At 35.9% G+C, this 18,764-nt stretch overlaps 1 protein-coding gene across 1 annotated transcript in view; it reads left to right on the top strand.

Moving 5' to 3' along the window:
- The window catches only part of SLCO4C1 (solute carrier organic anion transporter family member 4C1), a 31,758-nt gene extending 13,240 nt beyond the window's left edge, over window positions 1–18,518 (top strand). Inside the window, exons 4-13 of the mRNA XM_030470349.1 lie at window positions 1,256–1,352; window positions 2,263–2,384; window positions 3,277–3,392; window positions 3,698–3,842; window positions 5,728–5,923; window positions 10,569–10,722; window positions 11,828–12,015; window positions 14,442–14,506; window positions 16,470–16,607; window positions 17,739–18,518. Of these exons, the coding sequence (XP_030326209.1) occupies window positions 1,256–1,352; window positions 2,263–2,384; window positions 3,277–3,392; window positions 3,698–3,842; window positions 5,728–5,923; window positions 10,569–10,722; window positions 11,828–12,015; window positions 14,442–14,506; window positions 16,470–16,607; window positions 17,739–17,863 (1,346 nt within the window). The 3' untranslated portion in view covers window positions 17,864–18,518. The remainder of the gene's footprint in view (window positions 1–1,255; window positions 1,353–2,262; window positions 2,385–3,276; window positions 3,393–3,697; window positions 3,843–5,727; window positions 5,924–10,568; window positions 10,723–11,827; window positions 12,016–14,441; window positions 14,507–16,469; window positions 16,608–17,738) is intronic.
- The last annotated feature ends 246 nt before the right edge of the window (window positions 18,519–18,764 follow it).

Here is an 18,764-nt window from a genome sequence, read left to right as displayed (position 1 = left end):
ATTTCTAGGGGGCAAAATTGAAATCGTCATCTACTTGCATACAATTCTTGCTTAATTGTTCTAGACAAGCCACTTCATTTGATGCCAACAAAAAGAATAGTTGCATGTATTAAATCTTAAATAACAAAGACAACTTTTATTTTTCCTATTTCTTTATATTGAGAGAGAAGATCACACTTTTATTTATTTTCTCTGAGGCCAGTGAAGTAAATAGAGCAGAATTACAGCTGTCTGCATGATTAGGGGATCATGAAGTAGCCTGAAAACTACTAGGAGAATAGTGTCAGTGTTCAAACTTAAAATTAACAGACCAATACAATAAATTCATGCTTGTGCAATCTTCAGACAACTGCTGAGTTCAGAAGAACTCAGTTTATATTCTGTCCAGTATAACAAAACTAAAATGTAAGTGAGTGGACAGGTAGCTACAGTAGTCCTTAATTCTTTTTCTTGCTTCTATGCAGTGTATTGAAGATTTAAAATGCATTGTGTTGCTTTGCCTAATGTGAGAAGCATTGTCAAAGGCAACAAAAAAAAGCAAACTAGTTAGTGTCTGTAAATTGCTCCTAACATCTTAGAATGTAAGCTTGCAACTCTAAGTTGGTAGTTTCTTTCTCTTCTGAAGGTGGATGCATTTTCAGAAGTGTTCTCCTCTTGCTGAACTGAGGTATCTACATCTAAAGCCAATAAAAAATTAAGCAATTCCAAATGGTAATTTAAACTGAATGGTCTGTAGGAGGAAATAGGCACCTTCTTAGCTAGGTTTGATGTTCTGTAGGACAAATGTGGACTTACATTGGAAAGATCCTTTCAGCATGTCATTAATTTCAAAATACAGGGAAATCTGCGACATGTCAACTCAATGTTTGTTTTACTTACCGATACTTAAAAGTCCTCTTCTGTGCTCCTTCCTCCTCTTGCACCCCTTCCCCACCCCCACTCCTCTTGCAGTCTAAAGAGCATGAAATAATACTAAATGCTGAGGAAACAACTTTGGAAACAACTGAGAAATCCAGATTCTTCAACCTGAAGAGTTGCATCAAGCTGAACCTCTTGAGTTGCAGCTGTTATTGAGGGCTGCAGATTTTCTTGTTAAGAGACAAGTACAAATTTTGTCTTCTACATGCTATAGTTGAAGTATGACAGTAAAAAACTAGATTGAGTTACAGAAGCCATTTCGTCTGAAGCTGGTTTAGGATTTTTTAAACCACAGCTTTAAGAATGTATGGTGAACTTGATGTATTTTGTCTTCTAGGAATTGGCTATGCCATGTCACTGCTGGGTCCTGCTATCGGCTATGTCTTAGGAGGACAGCTACTTAATATTTATATTGATATTGAGATCCCAGAAAGGCAAGATACAACTTAATCTTTCACTTTCTGTTTTCTTTCCCTATGAATTCTTATTAAAATCTTCATCTTTTCTCCATAGAAGGAGGAAAAAGTGGGTTTGTTTGGAAAATACTGCATTTTCAAGAGCTTCTTTCAACATGGTAACAAGTTGCATTCATAAGGGCTTCTAGCAAATGAGTTAATTCCCACAGTGAATAGTCACTCCATTGTGTGTGAAAGTTTCTCTATAGTGCAAATACTTTGTTCTAGCTTTTTGAGATGCTAGCTATTTTAAAGCTGATTAACGAAAAAAGCTTTATCTTCTGATGAGTTGCTCATTGAAGGTTAGATTCCAACTATTGTTGTATTGAGCAGAAAGTTTCCCTGAGGTTGGATATGAGGAGTAGGATGCTGCTACTTGCTTTCTGAGGAAGAGCTTGCTAGAAAATCTGCCAGTTGATTATTCAAAAAGTGTTAGAAACTGTACTACTATCCAGCAACTTCATTTGCACTTTTATTTCCTCTCTTTTGGAGAATTCAGATCAATGCAATGATACTCTAAACTTCTGTATTGTCTTTCACATAACTCATCGACTTGAAGATTCTTTCTAAAAACAGTTTTCTCAGTATCTTAATGCTGCAGAATCTTGAAATCAGGGTGAAATAGTGGCTTTTAAATCAGAATGAATTTGACTAATGAGTTGAAAGCTGTATTTGGTAGAATGGAGTATTATAATAGAGGTGGTGATTGTGCTTTAAGCAAGCCACCAATAAATATATATAGAAAACAAACAAAAAAAAGACTAAATTCAAATGCCTTCTGCGAAGTCAGTATTTAGAACAAACAAAAAAAATCTAGCTCACTGACACCTGAAATTGCTTATTTGAATTCACAAATTGTAAACCTGCTTTTTGCAAATTATTTTTCCAGTGCAAAGATGGATCCAGGTGACCCACGTTGGCTTGGAGCGTGGTGGATAGGATTTCTTGTATGCTTTTTTGCAGTTTGGCCTCTTATAATACCTTTTTCATGCTTTCCAAAATACCTACCAGGTAAACATTTAACATTTAATGGGCTACCTTGGAAGAGAGATTTGTTTATACTTCTGGGTTACAGGCTGCAGGACTGAGTGATTGCTCTTTGTTTCCGTTTCTCAGATAACTGTTTTTGGCTAAAACCTATGATAAATACCTTGTTTCCAATATGCAGCCTGTAAAACAAGCAAATTAGGGCTTTGTGTACATAGTGGTATATGGTAGCACTGGAAACGGGTAGAACGTGGAAAGTGATGGTCACAGTTTGGAAGATTGCAGCTGAGCACCCAGGACTATATTTAAAGATACTGTGTTACCCATCAAGAAACATAAGGAAATTTCATTGACTTAATGCATGCATGCATGCATTGTCTTTGACTCTGTTGCCTTATTGTTTTGGGTGCAATAATAAAGCATGAATCAAAGTATCCCAGAGCAGTCTTCTAAAAAATAATTTTAATAAAATTTCTGTTCAGATAGTTATTATCTAGGAGTCCCTTGGAAGAGCATCTAAATGAACTTACTGTGCTTGCCTGGAAAGAGAAATGATGGAGGAAAAGAAACATTGAAGTAGGGAACTGGGGAGAATGTGAAGACAATTTAAAAAAAAAAAAAAATTGAATGGGTTTCAGGATACTTTGAAATTCTTAGGCTATCCCTAACAATATCTTCTTATAGCCAAGGCCTTCTAATGGAAGCATGATGCTTTTAGCCAAATTCTTCTTTCTGCAGCAGTACATTGTTGATCTTTTTATGGATCTGTACCAGTAAAATACTCAAGAATACCTAAAATGTCTGAGCTAGTTCTGTGAAGGAAAATAAACACTTATTTTGACATTTTTTTCTGACTTCAAGCCGCAGAGCACAGGTTTTCAATGTTTTTATTGTCAATAAATATGTCTATTTGTAGGAACAGCAAAAATACAGTCTGAAAAGATCTCTGAAACACATGATGATGGAAGTGAGCTGCTTGTTGAGACCCAGAATATTGGAAAAAGTTTTAAAGACTTTCCCATGGCTCTCCTGGTAAGGGAATAGTGATGTTACTAAAACTGATATATTCTGAGAAATAATTTTTTTTTTTTCCCCCAGGTAAAACATAGATGTTGAGAAAGGTAATTGCTTCTTTATTGTTTTGTGATAGGTAAGTGTCCAGTGCTGCTGATAATTTAATGCATATTCATTTTGTTGATGCTTAAGACTGTTAAAGCAAGAAAAACACATTAGCGAAGTTCCAAATGAGAGTATCTGCTTTAAAATATAGTGACGTCTAGTTTACATGATACTACAATGAAATAACTTTTGAGTGTAATGCTAATTTCCCCCCATAGATACTGTTGAAGAATCCAGTGCTTATGAGTCTAATAGTAGCCAGTACTTCAGAAGCTTTAGTTGCCACAGGCTTTGCCACATTTCTGCCAAAGTTGATAGAAAATCAGTTTGGGAAGACATCAAGTTTTTCAGCAACTCTTGCGGGTAATGTGGCTTTTCGTTTTTACATGTTGAATTAATTTGTGCTGAACACCTCATTAACATTATAGTTTATATAGACATCTTGTGTTTGTCAAGATATTGTGAATAGACTTACATGAAATGCAGTTTTCAAAGCAGAAATAATATTTTTGTATTATTTTCTTGCCTGTCCTGTGAGAACGCTGGTACTTAATTCACCAAGGGTGCAGATCTAATAATTTTCTGATGGTAACCATAATTTATTCCTTTCTTATTCTTGGTAAAAAAACACTTATTTTTCCTGATTTTTAAAATCAGCGGAAGGAACATTAAGCCTTAGTCCCTACTAAAGGAAGCAAGATGAAGGGCAGCTGGAAAAAAAGCAGTGCTTACCACAAGTAAGCCAGGTTTTGACCTGGGTTTTCCATTCTTCAATTCTACCGTGTTACAGTGAGATAGCTTACCATAAAATGACTAATCAGGTTGTGTTATAAAACGTCTGTGCAACTGCTTGTATGGTTGCCTTACTGTCACTTACTTCCATTATCCAATATGCAGAACTAATAGCTAGAACAGAGGAAGGTTAGGAAAAGCTGAATATTGGAGAAACAAATGAAAAAATCTGATGGAAGAGGTGCACTAGGTAGGGTCACGTGATTGACACAATTACTTCTGAAGATCAGCATCCAGATCAAGGCAGATAGACCAACAGATGCTTACAGTGTGGCAGACTTAATATTTCTGGAACATGTCTTGCTAAATTACTTCAGTTGTATAGTGCTGCAATGTAAGCATATGCTAGTTGAAGTGTTCTTTCTCTAAGAGAAAAATCTTTGGAAGACGCTTTCTGAATGACTTATTTCCCTGGATAATACTAGATAGTACTTTCTCTATGCAGACATCATAGCTTCAAAGTTAAGTATCTGCAAGTTTTACATAGAAAGTCATTGGATTAAATGATCAATTGTTAAACAGTAGTCAGCAGTGAAGTGGAAAATGGGATATGCCTTTTTTTGACTGTAGATTTATACACTATTGCCTGCAGAATTTCTGAGTTGAAAATATTGATAGCATTAACCAAATGTACAGCTTTAAATGCCTACACTAATGTTGAAAGCTGTATCTGAACTAATGTTGAGCTAGCTTGTCTCAGTGTTACCAATGACTGTGTTAACTGATTAAACCACCTTTGACTGTGGATATGTGGCCTGTTCAGTTCTACCACTGTACCTGAGCTGTCTTTAAAAATAGCTGTCTCAGGTCAGTGCATGTTAAACTGAGTTCTGTGTGGTATTGTAGATTAGCCATATAAAAATGCTCAGATTTGTATCTGGAGTCCTAATAATGTGAAGAGGATGAATCCTTATGGACTATATGGACAGCAAAACTGACCCACTGTTTAGACTTTCTAATCTATTTTTTTCTAATCTTTCTGTAGATGCCTTATTGTATCTTGTGCTGTCTCTTATATAGTAGTGATTATGTTCTTTTATTAAGAAATTCAAAATACAAATGTATAACAAAGAACATGGATATGAAGAAAACACTGAAGCAGTGAAAGAGCATTTTCTATTTTCATTAAGTGGCTCAGAGATTCCTGCCCAGCAGGTAGTACTCTTTAAGTAATTGAGTTTTGCTATGTTGAACTTGGGTTTTGAACACTTGTAAATCAATTATGCTATCAGCTGAACTTCTGGAAAGGCTAAAGATAATGTGAAAGCAGAATAAATTACTCATGCTAACAGATTCTAGTAAGATGGTTTGAAAATGACATCACATAGACTGCATCTTAAGATACAGGTAACTTTTGTGATTTCCCCCCCCCCTTAACATGAAATTGCATTTTAAATTGCTTCGCTAATTATATCTTTCCTTTTTATGTAATTGCTGGTGTCTTGTTTTCCTCTAGGGCTTGTATTAATTCCAGCAGCAGCACTAGGCCAAGTCGTAAGTGGCATCTTGGTTTCCAAGTGCAAAATGGATTGCAAAAGCATAATCAAGTTCATGATAGGCACTTGTTCAGTGGCCCTACTATTAAACACAGTGTTTTTGTTTGCTAAATGTGGGAATGAACCTTTCGCAGGTGTCTCTGAAACATATAATGGGTAAATATATTTTAATGAACTCTTGGGTTTGGTGATAATGTTTAAAATAAATAAGCTACTTCACAGAATACAAAACCTTTAAAAATGTCACATTTTGTCTTTATGTGTGAAATGGAAGTGCTTTATGGAACTTAAAACCTTGTTCGTGGAATCTTTATGTAATAAATGATTAAGAAAATGTAATAATACATTGCCTGCAGAATGTTCTGAACAGGCTGGTCCTGCTTGACAAAAATCCCAACTTCTGTAACCATTTTAGGTGTAGCCATGGTATTGACTACAGCTAATTTCCTAGCTCTGTGGAAGTAGCATGTCTTTTGTATCTGGTTTTATTAACCAACTCTTGACAATCTTGGCAGCTTGCAAGTCTGCCTTGTCAACATTTTCATGAGAGCCCTGAAGTGAACTACAACTTAAACTGATTGCAAATTTTTCCCTAGAAAAGCAAAGACATTGTAGCATCAGATTCTAGCATATCTAGCCTCCATTTTACAATAGAAGCTTTATTTTTTTTTCCTGGTAAAATGGCTGATAGAGGTAGAAATTTAATGCCCAAGAAAGCATAGCTCAGTGACCCAACTTGAAGAATAAAATTAGTGGAGTAATATGGCTAACTGAAACATAATTAAAAATATTTTTGTCTAACATGTATAGGAAAGACTTCTCCAAACAATATGTACTTTCCCTTAAAAAACACAATTCTTATTCTTTATAAGAATGTAGTGTATTGCTCATCTTTAGATATTCATAGTAATTGTAATAAAAATTCTAGGATGAGTGTTCTTCCTGTTTCTGTGAACAAAGCTTACTCTGGAACCAGTACAGCAGTGGGGAAAAAGAGTCAAAAAAAAAAAGAAAGCAAAAATGAAGCAAGATTAAAAAGTAATATCTGCAGTGATAAGCATTCTTTAGAGAATGGATTTCTAGGTCTGCTTGTTTTAAAACTTCAACATTGAATGTATGTGATTACATCACCATCATAGGCACTATGTTGTGTAAAATGTCTAATCTTGACTTATTAAGGCATTAACTATAAGATTATGATGTCTCAATTCTCATAGTTTTAAATAGCACACACTTCCATAGTGTGAGCAGTGTTTAAAAGTGGAGGAAGGTAAATAGCTGTGCCAAAACTGTACTCTCAAGTGGTCAGTTACTCTGTCATGAATTAACAGAGCCAGAGGCAACTCCAGCTGTTTGAAGGTCTGCCAAAGAGCCAGATGGTGCTGTGCAAAATAACTCTATTAGATTCGTAGCTAGGGACCACTTGCCATTTGAAAAAAATCATAAGCGTGAACAGCCTGCTGTGTAACTTACTGTGTGAGTAACTTAACAAAACTTTTTTATTTTCCCCAAATCCCCCATTTTAGCGAAGGGCTAGGCACCACTATCTTGTGCAAAAACTCAATCTGCAAGCTCTGCTTCAATGCATAAAAAAGCATCTGAATCCTAGGATGGTGAAGAGTATCTCTGCACTTTACTGACAGAATAGCATGAAGTGCACAATGAAAATGCTGAAAATGGCTTGAGGGGGGAAATTAGTTTTATAGCCTTTAATGCATATAGGTAATAGTTCCAGGAAAAATTATAAACATCTAATAAACAGTTAGGCATATGTGGTTTCTTTACTTCATATTCTCATGCTTTTGACTGACTTAATATAAACATATAACAAATGGAAGAATGCAGGAAAGTCACATCTTACTCACTGAGGCAACTAAGTGCGCAAAAATCACACAATATGAAGGCTATTAATTTTCCTAGATCCTTCAAGGGTATCATTGACATAAACATATCTGACATATTACAAAATTTTCCCCAAAATAGTGACATGAGAGACTAATCAGATATTTTTCAGGTGTCTCATTTAGCTAAATGTGAAAACAGTAAAATAGGTAACCTTAGGTTAACAGGACAGCAATTCAGAGGGCTTGGAGGCAGTTGTGATTGAAGGCAGTTAGGCTTCCAGTTCTCTAAGAGAGTAGAAATTTAATGCCATGATACCTTAACTATTCATTTTTACTTCCTTCTTAAAGCGAAGTTAACACTCATTCTGATTTCATCTTTCATCTTTACAACTTGATGTATCAATTGACAGTAAATTCAAAAGTCAGCGTTGACATTTGACGCTTAAAACATGGTTCTACTTTAGTGTGAAAAATACTAGCTGTAAGATTACTGTGGACACTTCAGAACTGTGAAAACTAGGATGCAGACGCTGGTTGTGGCAAGTTTATAGTGACATATTGAGGAAAAGGATCTGTATTCAGCAACTGAATGCTGAGGAAGTTCTGTAGAAAATAGTATGTGAATCTATCCAGATTCCTATGCCAGGTGCTATGATAATGGGCAGCTGACAAAAGGTACAGCTGAATTGATTTTCTTTCTCAGTTAAATACAGTTGACTTGTGTTTAATTTTTGTGTAACTTCAGCAGTTGTGTAGGTTAGCTGTTGCTGAAGACCTGTTATATACATTATGTAGATGTATATGACATTTGGAGTTTACTAGTCCTGAAATAACTCTCTCCACTCAGTATCCATTATAAACAATGGTTCAGTTTTACGTAATTCAGTGTTACATGTTGGACTGTGGTTTGTTGGGTATGTGACCTGCATCAAAATAGTGTCACTAATGTGGTGCCCGTTCTGTAACTGCTTTCCATGAAGCAACAAGCAGCTAAAATATGTAGCAGAAGCTTTAATAAATTTATAAGCTTGTGGAAGAGTAGGCAAATGTCTGATTCCTGCTTATATTATTGATCAAATTTGTCTGAAATAATAAATTATGAGAATGTTTTGAGAGTTGAGATGGAAATTGATGCAGATTAGTTTTTGTGGAGATTTTAAAATTCTTAATGTCAAGCATTCTTTTTCTTTTGAAAAATAGCTTGGAGGTAGGGACTGAGGAAGGCTTTTGTAAGTTCAGTGCTAGAACCACACAAGTACATGGTCACTTTTGAGTCCGTATTTTAGTGAACAAAGTGTATTGTTTGTAGTAACTCTGTTTATTACTAGATAAGGTTATAAACAGAACTAATGTGGATTACTTCGTCTAGTAAAACCTTCAAGATTTGTTTTTGTCAAATTCTTATGCCAAGTATTTCCTTGAAAACTCGAAGAAACAGAAGTGCAGTGACTACTTCTGTAGTTCTGTGCATTCCAACAGGTCTCTGGGACTCCTTGTTTTGCTTTGCTGTGAAAGAATACCCAACCTATAGAGCTCTTGAAGAGCACTTAATGGCCTCATCTGCTAGGCTTCTTCAGAAAAGAGATGTTAGAACAAGTTCTGTGTCACAAGAACCTACACTGTATTTCTTGTGTGTGTTAATATTTTCCTCTAACTGTGCATAACTAAATATTAAGTCCCTCTTTGTAGGTCAGGGAAGAGAGATGACATCTGCACATAAAAAGAGAATGAATGTTGCTACTGAATTGATTAAATTCTAGGCTTGACCTGCCTTATAGGTTAATGGGTCTCTGTGCAAACAAATGTGTGATTAGTGAATTTATGGTTCACTGTAGTGCTTTAAGCCAAAGCAAACTAACTTTAATTCTTCTCTGTATGAAGAATGAACTAATGTAACTTCATAGGATTCAACTCTACTACAACCAAATTAAACATATAGGTAGTTATGATGTCCCTAGTATTTCATGAGCAGTTTGAATTCTGTGTAAGTAATCACCTTAATTCTTAGATAAATTATTTGTCCTCTTAGTATTTGTGCCCATTTTAAATTCTCTTGAAGAAATCTGTCTTTTAGGTAATGAATCTGGAACTTTCAGTTTACAGTACAATATTTATTTTACTGACAGTGTTAGTATGCTTTAACAGCTGACTTAACTCTTAACCTGTGAAACTTCTTTACTTAGTAATGCTCTATTAGAAAACCAAGGGGTGTAATCTGTTGTCTTCAGTTAAATCTTAAGAAGGTCCCCGCACATCGTAAACTAATTTTTAGTACTTATAATATAGTGGGACTACTTCAAATACAACCGTACTATAGCCTATACTGGAAGTAAATGCCTAAATTGAGAGTAGTTGTAGTAAGCAAAAGCTAAATTAAACTCTGTTCATTAGTTATTCCCTAAACCGAGAGAATATCTGTGAGGTCCTCGTGGGTGTGATAAGACTTTGTATGTCATACCACTCTATATTTAGCATATGCAGCCATTTTGATGCTTTAACAATGTAGACGTCTGTGTAGCAGTGTTAAAAATAGTAAAATGCAGTGGGTTTGCAAGTGCACTTTAATCTAAAACAAGGAAAAAACTTTGGAAGGTGATCAGCTTTTAATCTTCTTGCATTTTTTCTTAAAAATGTAAATTGAACAAATTCAAGAGTATGAGTGTGTGGGAGGGAGGAAATGATAAAAGAATCGGGTTGAGACACAGTTTTGTCATCTGTTTTGTGAATGGAAATTGGAGGAATAACCTATGAAAGGTATAATAGTACAAAAATAACTTGGGATAGAATAAATGGGAAGAGTCATAAGTACTAAAAACATGGCTTATTTTTAAACACAAAAGTGCATAAACCACTTGAATATTTTGAGATTTATTATCCTATGAATACTGCATTACTTATTTATATGTCTTCTGGTTTTAAGTAACTTTATTAAAAGCCCATTAACTTTTACCTTTCAGAACAGGCATGCTACAAAACTTAACAGCACCATGCAATGCTAACTGCAGATGTTCGCGATCTATGTACTACCCAGTTTGTGGCAGAGATGGAGTCCAGTACTTCTCTCCTTGTTTTGCAGGATGTGCATCACTTGCTGTTAATGAGATGAAAAAGGTACTTTATACTACAAAGATAGCTGACATGGTCTATTCTGGTTATCTGCAAAATACATTCTGTATTGAAAATATTCTTCCCTTAATATGACAGCAAAGCACAGTGACAGTTACTATGAGAAAAATGGGTGTGGATTGGAAACACATATCTAAGTAGAATGAATGTTGGTACGTGTCAATGTCCAATACTCTGACCAGGTGATTTTAGATATTCCGCTTGTGGAGGTGTAATGTGTAATATCAAATTTACTTACTTGTGACAGATGATGTTACGCAGGATTTGTGATTTAGCAGTGTGATAAAAATATGCTGAAAACACAATGCAAATATAAGTTACATTTAGCAAAATACAGCATTTTCAATACAAGGTTCAATCACAATACTAATATGATTCCTGTTACTGGTCTTTATTACATGCTCCTATCCCTATGTTAAGCCTTCCCTGTCACTGGGAGTGCAAACCAGGGTTGAAGCCAGTTCAAGTCCATTCAAAGCTCTCTTCAAAATTATTTTACTGATTGCCTGATTTTTATAATTTATGTTGGGACGAGCTCCTTTCCTCCCCTCGTGCTGGTCTGACTAACTCAGGGAGATTTTCACAGTGTCTTAATGAACTTGAGGAGAAACTTTTGCACACTAGTTGATCTAGTCAACTGACATAGCTGTTTCTTTTCTGCATAGGTTTCTTTGCAAAAGATGTGGTCATTCATATTTTTGCATAATACATACTGCATATTGTCATGCCCCAGACTCTAAAATCTTTAGTTTTAAGGTTTTGTTTTGTTTGTTTGTGTGAGATTTTTTTTTTTTAATGCTTGTACCTAAAAACTTGCTCCATACAAAATGGAGACTATAACTGCCTTTAGATCACAGAACCAAAAATAGCTTTTGCTGGGGTGAGCTAGATCAGTCAAGTTCTGCTGAACCAGTTTTAAAAATGAGGGTTACAGTGTCTTATAATCATCAGGGAATGGACCATTTTCCATATGGTAAAGTCAGGAGTTATTCCTTGTATCCAATATGGTGCTGACCCAATGAACATCTGCAATATTACTATTACTTAATGTCGTTCTTGACCTAATTTTTCTTTTATAAATTATTTGTAGATGTACCACAACTGTTCCTGTATTGGGAAACCAGAAAGACAAAGTGGTTTAGAAGACTTCTTCTATGAAGCTGTCTCTGGGAAATGTCCAACACAATGCAAACTTTTACCTTTATTCCTGACCTTCTTCTTTTTTGCTGTTGTTTTTACATTTATGGCTGTTACTCCAACAACTGTGGCCATTCTCAGGTACGTTTTTTGGAGCTGAGAAATAGGTAGATTTCTTGTGAAAGCTCAGATCAGTGAAATATTCTAATTTGTTTTGCTTTGGAATGTGGACTTGAACCAATGTGCAAGGGACTTCCTGTTTTAATACTTGTGTAGCAAGCAAGCAGCTCTTGAAGCAGAGGACAGTCATACCATTGTTCACTAGTTCTGTAATTACATTTAGTTAGTAGATCTAACCTTTCTAAATCTTCCCTACATGTGATAAAATCCCATTTTTATGGGAGCACTCCTCTAACTGTTTTAGTCAAAGCAAGAAGGAATAAATGTACAATGTGCTTGGATAAAGAAGGTATTAAACTGGCCTGTGAAATCCTGTGTGCCAAGATTTCGAATTGTACCAGGAAAACAACACAATAGCAATCAGTCTTGTATTCTCAGTTTCTGATTCCTGTCTCAGTTCAGAGTTCTGACTTGCAAAATTGAAGTTTGTCAAGAACAGTAGGCTACCTTTCATATGATATTGAAGTTATATGTGCGGTAGTCTATAATATAAATTACGACAGCATATATGTAGCTGTTAACCAGTGGTTTGACTGTCTTTCAAATTGGTGAAATTCATATGCAAGAAAGCTAAACACCCCCTCCCTGCCCTTTTTTTTTTTTCTTTTAATACGTGGACCTCGTTCTGAAAGTAGAGCTCTTTCACTTTATGTTGAAATCTGATTTGTACCTCTAATACTGCTAGAGAGAAAAAGTTCATGATGCATAGGAATACATGCACTATACACGTGATGCTTTGGGAGGGTATGATTAGATGCTCTTTTTACAGCTTCCTAGGTAGGAAGTTCTGGAAGGGAATGATACACTGCACCAGTGCTTTGTTGCACTGGTTCAGAGTTGGTGTAAATCTGGAATTAACAGCTTGGAATTAACAGTTTGTCATGTTAGCGTAAAGTCAGAATGATGTGAAGTGTTGCATCATCTTCAAATCTGAGCTGACATAGCTTTATTTAGATAATTCTAAGCAATAACACTTTGAATTTTGAATCCTTGTACACTTCAACTGAAATGGTGAAACAGTTTTTATGGAAGACTGTAGAGCAGTTTAAATGTGCAAACCCCAATTTAAATATCTAAATCTTGGGACAAATTACTACACTATGTTCTGATAACTTTTCAGCAAGCCTATTTTGTGTAGCTTCAAGTGTAAACCCATGTGTTTGTGACACATGTTTACAGTGGTAGAAATAACAACCCACACCATGCAAAACTAATTCTCTTTCCTCTACTTGCCTTTATGAGTATGGAGATCCTAACAGTGACTGCTCATAATCTCTCATCTTGGATGTTTTTCTGTGGTTGTCATACATAATCCAGAATGATGGAGTAACTCCTGAATGTAAGACCTCATAGCAGCCTTCCACTATCTGAAAGGGGCCTACAAGCACACTGGGGAGGGACTCTTTTGGGGGACTGTAGTGGTAGGACAAGGGGTAATGGTTTCAAACTTAAACAGGGAAGTTCAGGTTAGATAAAAGGAAGAAGTTCTTTACTGTGAGGGTGGGGAGGCACTGGAATGGGTTGCCCAAAGAAGTGGTAAATGCTCCATCCCTGGCAGTGCTCAAGGCCAGGTTGGACAGAGTCTTGGGCGACATTGTCTAGGGAGATGTGTCCCTGCCCATGGCAGGGGGGGTTGGAACTAGATGATCTTAGGGTCCTTTCCACCCCTAACTATTCTATGATTCTAATATTTAAATACAGTCTTTTTAGCACTGACACTGCTTCAGAGATACAGTGTATTAAAGAAAACAGTGCTGAAACTAAATTGTCTAAATCAAGTTAGGCTGTATTTAATCATTATGGTAGTATCTTTAAGACACTGACAGGAAAAAGTGTTTCTGATGAAATATTTGAAAGAAATAGGTAGGAGGTAAGGAGGTAAATTTTGCTGGTTTTTAAATCAACATGTTGATTTGTATAACATAGGCCAGAACTGATTAATTGTACAGTCAGATAATGATGTGTAAAGGTTATGGGAAACACAACAGCTTGTGCTGTGCTGAAGCCTCAATCTACTGCTTCTTTAGTAATAGTAGCTCAAGATTGCATCCTAGCACTGTCCTTAATTTACTTAGTTGTTCTGTGGAAAAAAAATGCTCAATAGTATTATCAGGGTGCTGCTGGTAAGCTAGCTTTTTCTTTATACTGTTTATTAAACTAGTTCAATCTAAAACTCTTGGAGAAATTGGAGTTTCTTCTATCTTTTGTTAAAATACCTCTTGAAGTTGTTTGCTTACTTGTTCTGCATACTGGATTTCTAAAACTCTCTGCAACTAACGTGTTAAAAGGGTATATTAAGACAAAGCATATTCACTGAGGGACAAAGCAGAAAAACAGAACAGTTAAAACTTGTTTACTAAGTCTTAAACTGCAAATCTTGTTTACAGGTGTGTGCCAGATAAACAGCGCTCATTTGCTCTTGGAGTGCAGTTAGTGTTTCTCCGGCTACTGGGTATGACTTTTTTATTAAAACACTTGCGTCTAAATAATCTACTTGCTTGATGTTTTTCTAGACTTAAAAATGATGCATTAAGCTTTCAGAGGAGCTTGAAGCAGCCTGTCGTTGGCTTATAGAATACAATTGTTATAAGGCAGATGCCATCTGGATACAAATGGCTCTTAAATAGGGCATGCGTGCTCATTTTAGCCTTTCTTGTTCTTGTTGGCACAAACAAAATACAAATAATTATCATTATTTAAGCAAAAGGTACCTGCTGTCACTTCCCTGAGAAGAAAATCTGTCCTGAAAGTTAAAAACTAAGAAATCAGTGATGTAATAGAAAACATCTTCATGTAGTTAATATCTCTAGTTCCAGAAGTTAAAAGACAGTGATGTGGTCTTGCACAATCATATCGTTATTGAACATGACAATATATTTTGAAGTGGAAAGATAGTCTTCCCTCTTCTGCCTTCCCTTTAAAGTCCTTTGACTAATTTTAGCCTTTATTGAATTTATAGACATTTGTACATAAATAATTACTGAGTTTATATGTGGGAAATCTACTGCTTAAATTCTAAATCTAAGTGTCTCCAAAATCTCAGTAAGACAGGTGAATCACCTTAAATAAAACACAGAGTTAAATGTAGGTGTTCTCTGAACCACTCATTTGAATTTTTTCAGGCATAAACTCTTGTTTTAGTCTTTACCATTTTAAATAGCGTATGTAATTCAAGACTGGGTCAAGGCTCACATACTGATTAGGCTTTTATATTTATATTATGTTTAGTACTGCAGCCATTCCCTGTCATTTGAGTTCAAATATCATAGAATCCTAGAATGATTTGGGTTGGAAGGGATCTTAAAGCTCATCTAATTCCAACCCCCTGTCATGAGCAGGGACACCAGCAACTAGACCGAGTTGCTCCGAGGCCCATCTAACCTGGCCTATGAGTTCTGCTTTGCTGTACTTGTTGGAATTCCAATTACTCTAAGTCATTCTACTAATAAAACATAACAAGAGTAAATATCATGACAGGTAGTAACAGCAGGGAGGTATTGTTAAGTGTTTTATGAGGGCTTCTCTGATTCATTTTACTCAGTTATCTAAGGGAGAATCTCAACTCTTGGCTTCACTGTGGAGCAGAGGATAGTAAAACCTCTTGCACTGCCTGTATTAACTGTGGCTGAAGAAGGTGGCAACTAACAGCATTAATACCAGTAAAATATTTATGCTGAAGACTTTAGGAATCACGCAGGAGTCCCAGACAGAATAGCTATATTGAGGGCATAGCTGCTGAGTAGCTCAAGAACAGTTTAGGCCTTCAGTAGGTTAGGTAGACATGTGGTGGTGAACCTGGAGTGTTTATTATAAAATTGGCTGTACCTGGATGCAAAACTCTTGTCCTTTACAAAGCACTGTTGTAATAAAAATCACACAAATCTAACGCATTGTATGAGAATCATTTTAAGCACTACTCATTTTATGTTAGTTTTTTCCTGAAAGCTTGGCTGCATCTGAGGGGTGGGGAAAAAAATGTATAGTTGAACGTATCAACATAATGATATATTCGTTCTCTGCATTTGGAACAGGTTAGTGATGAGCTGAGTGAAGGGACTTTTTTCCTTCAGTCAAAATCCTTCTTCCTTGATTAGCTGTTTTTCCTCTGATTTCAATCACACTTTTTTTTTCCAATGAAAACTAAGGAAATTGAGAAGGTCAAATCTTTTGAACAAATCTCTTGCTTGATAAAGTGAGACCTATATAAAGAATTAACCCCCATCCTACCCAGTGAGAATCATGCAAGAGGCACACTTGCTATGTAATATGAGCTCTATGACTTTGATTAAAATGTTTACTGTGTGGCTCTCCCTTTTTATCTTCCCACCATCTCTAGGCATTTCACCATATGCATTAAGACCAGGTAAGACTATTCCAAGGAACTGGAAGTTCTAACATATTATTGTGGTTTTTAGGTACTATTCCTGGACCAATTTTGTTTGGTGTTGCTATAGACAACAGTTGTACTCTGTGGGATATTAACGACTGTAATACTAAAGGAGCCTGTTGGGTTTATGACAATGAAAGAATGGCTTATCTGCTGATGGGCATAAGTAAGTGACTTCTTCATATTAAGTACAGGTACAGGGTAATAGATATATTGACTTGCTAGATAAGTATTACTTTAAAATGGAACCTTATTTTTAGCAGCAGTGTTTTTTAACAAATGTTAATTTTTCATAAGTGATTAAATGCAAAATACTCATGGAAGGAACCACATTAAATGGCTCCTAGAAATTACCTAGAAAACTTTTCCTAATAACAATAATATAAAAATAGTTTTGTTCTTTGTTTTTTCTTCATTGTCACACTTTATTTGCTGAATTTTAAGGGATTAGCACACATTTCATTCTTACCTGCCTCAGTTTGTTGGCAGCTTAAGGTCTGAGGAGCAGTCTTCCTTGTCATATTTCAGGTTTTTTCCCTAAATTAATATCAAGGTTTTGAAAATATCTCTGACGACTAGTCAGAAATTTTCCCAACTTGTATAACAATCTGTTCCCTTCAAGTATGTGAGATACGTATGTCTGGAGGAGGGAAGGCAGGCTAAGCGTGCATCTGTGATAATTGCCATTGTGTTGTCTTCTAGCAACTGTAATACTTACAGTGCATAAACTGAACTGCTGACACCTAATCTTGAAACTGAAACTGCAGGAGTCACAACTTGAGGTTTCAGTATCTCTCAGGCATATTTGTAATAAAATACAATCCCGTCTTTTTTTCCCCTCCTCTCTTTGTCCCCACCAAGTTGCACAAGCACCACTGTGTACCAGTGAGGAGTAAATGGAACAACCTTTTAAGGTAGCTGAGGAGAGAATACTTAACAGGTTTGTATGTAGGGAGTTTTAGTTTGTGGCAAAGAGAATATTGATGCAATGAAATACCATACTGAAACAAGAAATAAGGCAGACTTGCACTTCAGGCTAGAATAGGGTGAATGAATACAGAACTGAAGTAATGGCAATAGCTGCTACAAGCAAGAACTGGCACACAGGTGAGTGGTCTGAAGCTGGAAAACTGCCTTTACCTGCCCTTTGTAGTTCATGTAAAACACACTGGAATTCACAGCATCCATTTAAAAGTCTTAGTGTAACTCGCCATGTGAAACTTTAGAAACAGCTGAAATACTCTTACCTGCTATTGAAGGTGACTGCAACAAGGATTCTTCTGTTCTTTGCATTCAGGTGCTATTTGCAAAATCATCACGATCATCTTCATAGTCATGGCAGTATGTTTGTATAAACCTCCACCAGCCAGTGCAGTCCTCTCACTAAAGGATTCAGAAATGGTGTCAGCCATACACACATAAATCGGGAACAAATGGGGCCTTTCAGAAGCAGCCAGTAAGAACAACACTTGTACCAAAGTTTGTGTTCCTAAATAAAATTTAATTTGCCTAAATAAAAAGATCCTTTTTGATTCTTGAACAACTAAAAATATTTGTGAATCTGTTGTGTTCTCTAACTTGCTAAACATGCTTTTTAGAATTCCATTGTGTACCTCCAAAGAAGTGACACTTGAATCTGCAGTCTAATTTTAAATGTTTCACAACTTAAGTGAAACAGGGTGGAATACTCGATTAAAAAAAGAGGAAAAATGAACTGGTAATGGGAGAAATCAAGTAACTTGATATATTAAAGGGAAATGTGAATGTTTAAAATGGACTTGTTTTAATGTGCACATAATCTGGGCTAGTGCCTTAGTTGGGGATTTTGACTGTAGATACTGTATGGCCATGTTTTAAAGATATTTTTACATGTTATCTTCATGCTATAAGTTCACTTTTTAGTATTGTAGAAAAATGTAAATAGTTGTTACAGGATAGCTGTGTTTGCAACAGCAGCATATTTGTTAATTTAAGTGCCTGAGTTTCTGTCTGTAATATATATAGAAAATTGCTGTCCGGCTGCTGTCTCTAAACACTGTTAACATTTTTCTACAAATAAAAACCTATTCTTTTACTGCTTCTGTGTATGCTCTGTCATTTCTAAGTGACTGAGTTCTAGGTTTCTCAACTCCAAGAAACACAATGCTGAAAGACACCAAAGAACACGTATGTGTCCTGGGTTCAGCTGTAGCAGTCATTTTTCTCCTTGTTAGTAGCTGGTGCAGTGCTGTGTTTTTGGCTTTAGCCTGAGAAAGATGCTGATAACGCACTGATGTTTTTAGTTGTCGCTCAGTAGCGCTTAACCTGACCAAGGACTTTTCAG

This window comes from Strigops habroptila, chromosome Z, assembly GCF_004027225.2.
Source record: "Strigops habroptila isolate Jane chromosome Z, bStrHab1.2.pri, whole genome shotgun sequence".
In the NCBI taxonomy this organism is placed as follows: domain Eukaryota; kingdom Metazoa; phylum Chordata; class Aves; order Psittaciformes; family Psittacidae; genus Strigops; species Strigops habroptila.
This window is presented reverse-complemented; position numbering and strand designations above follow the sequence as displayed.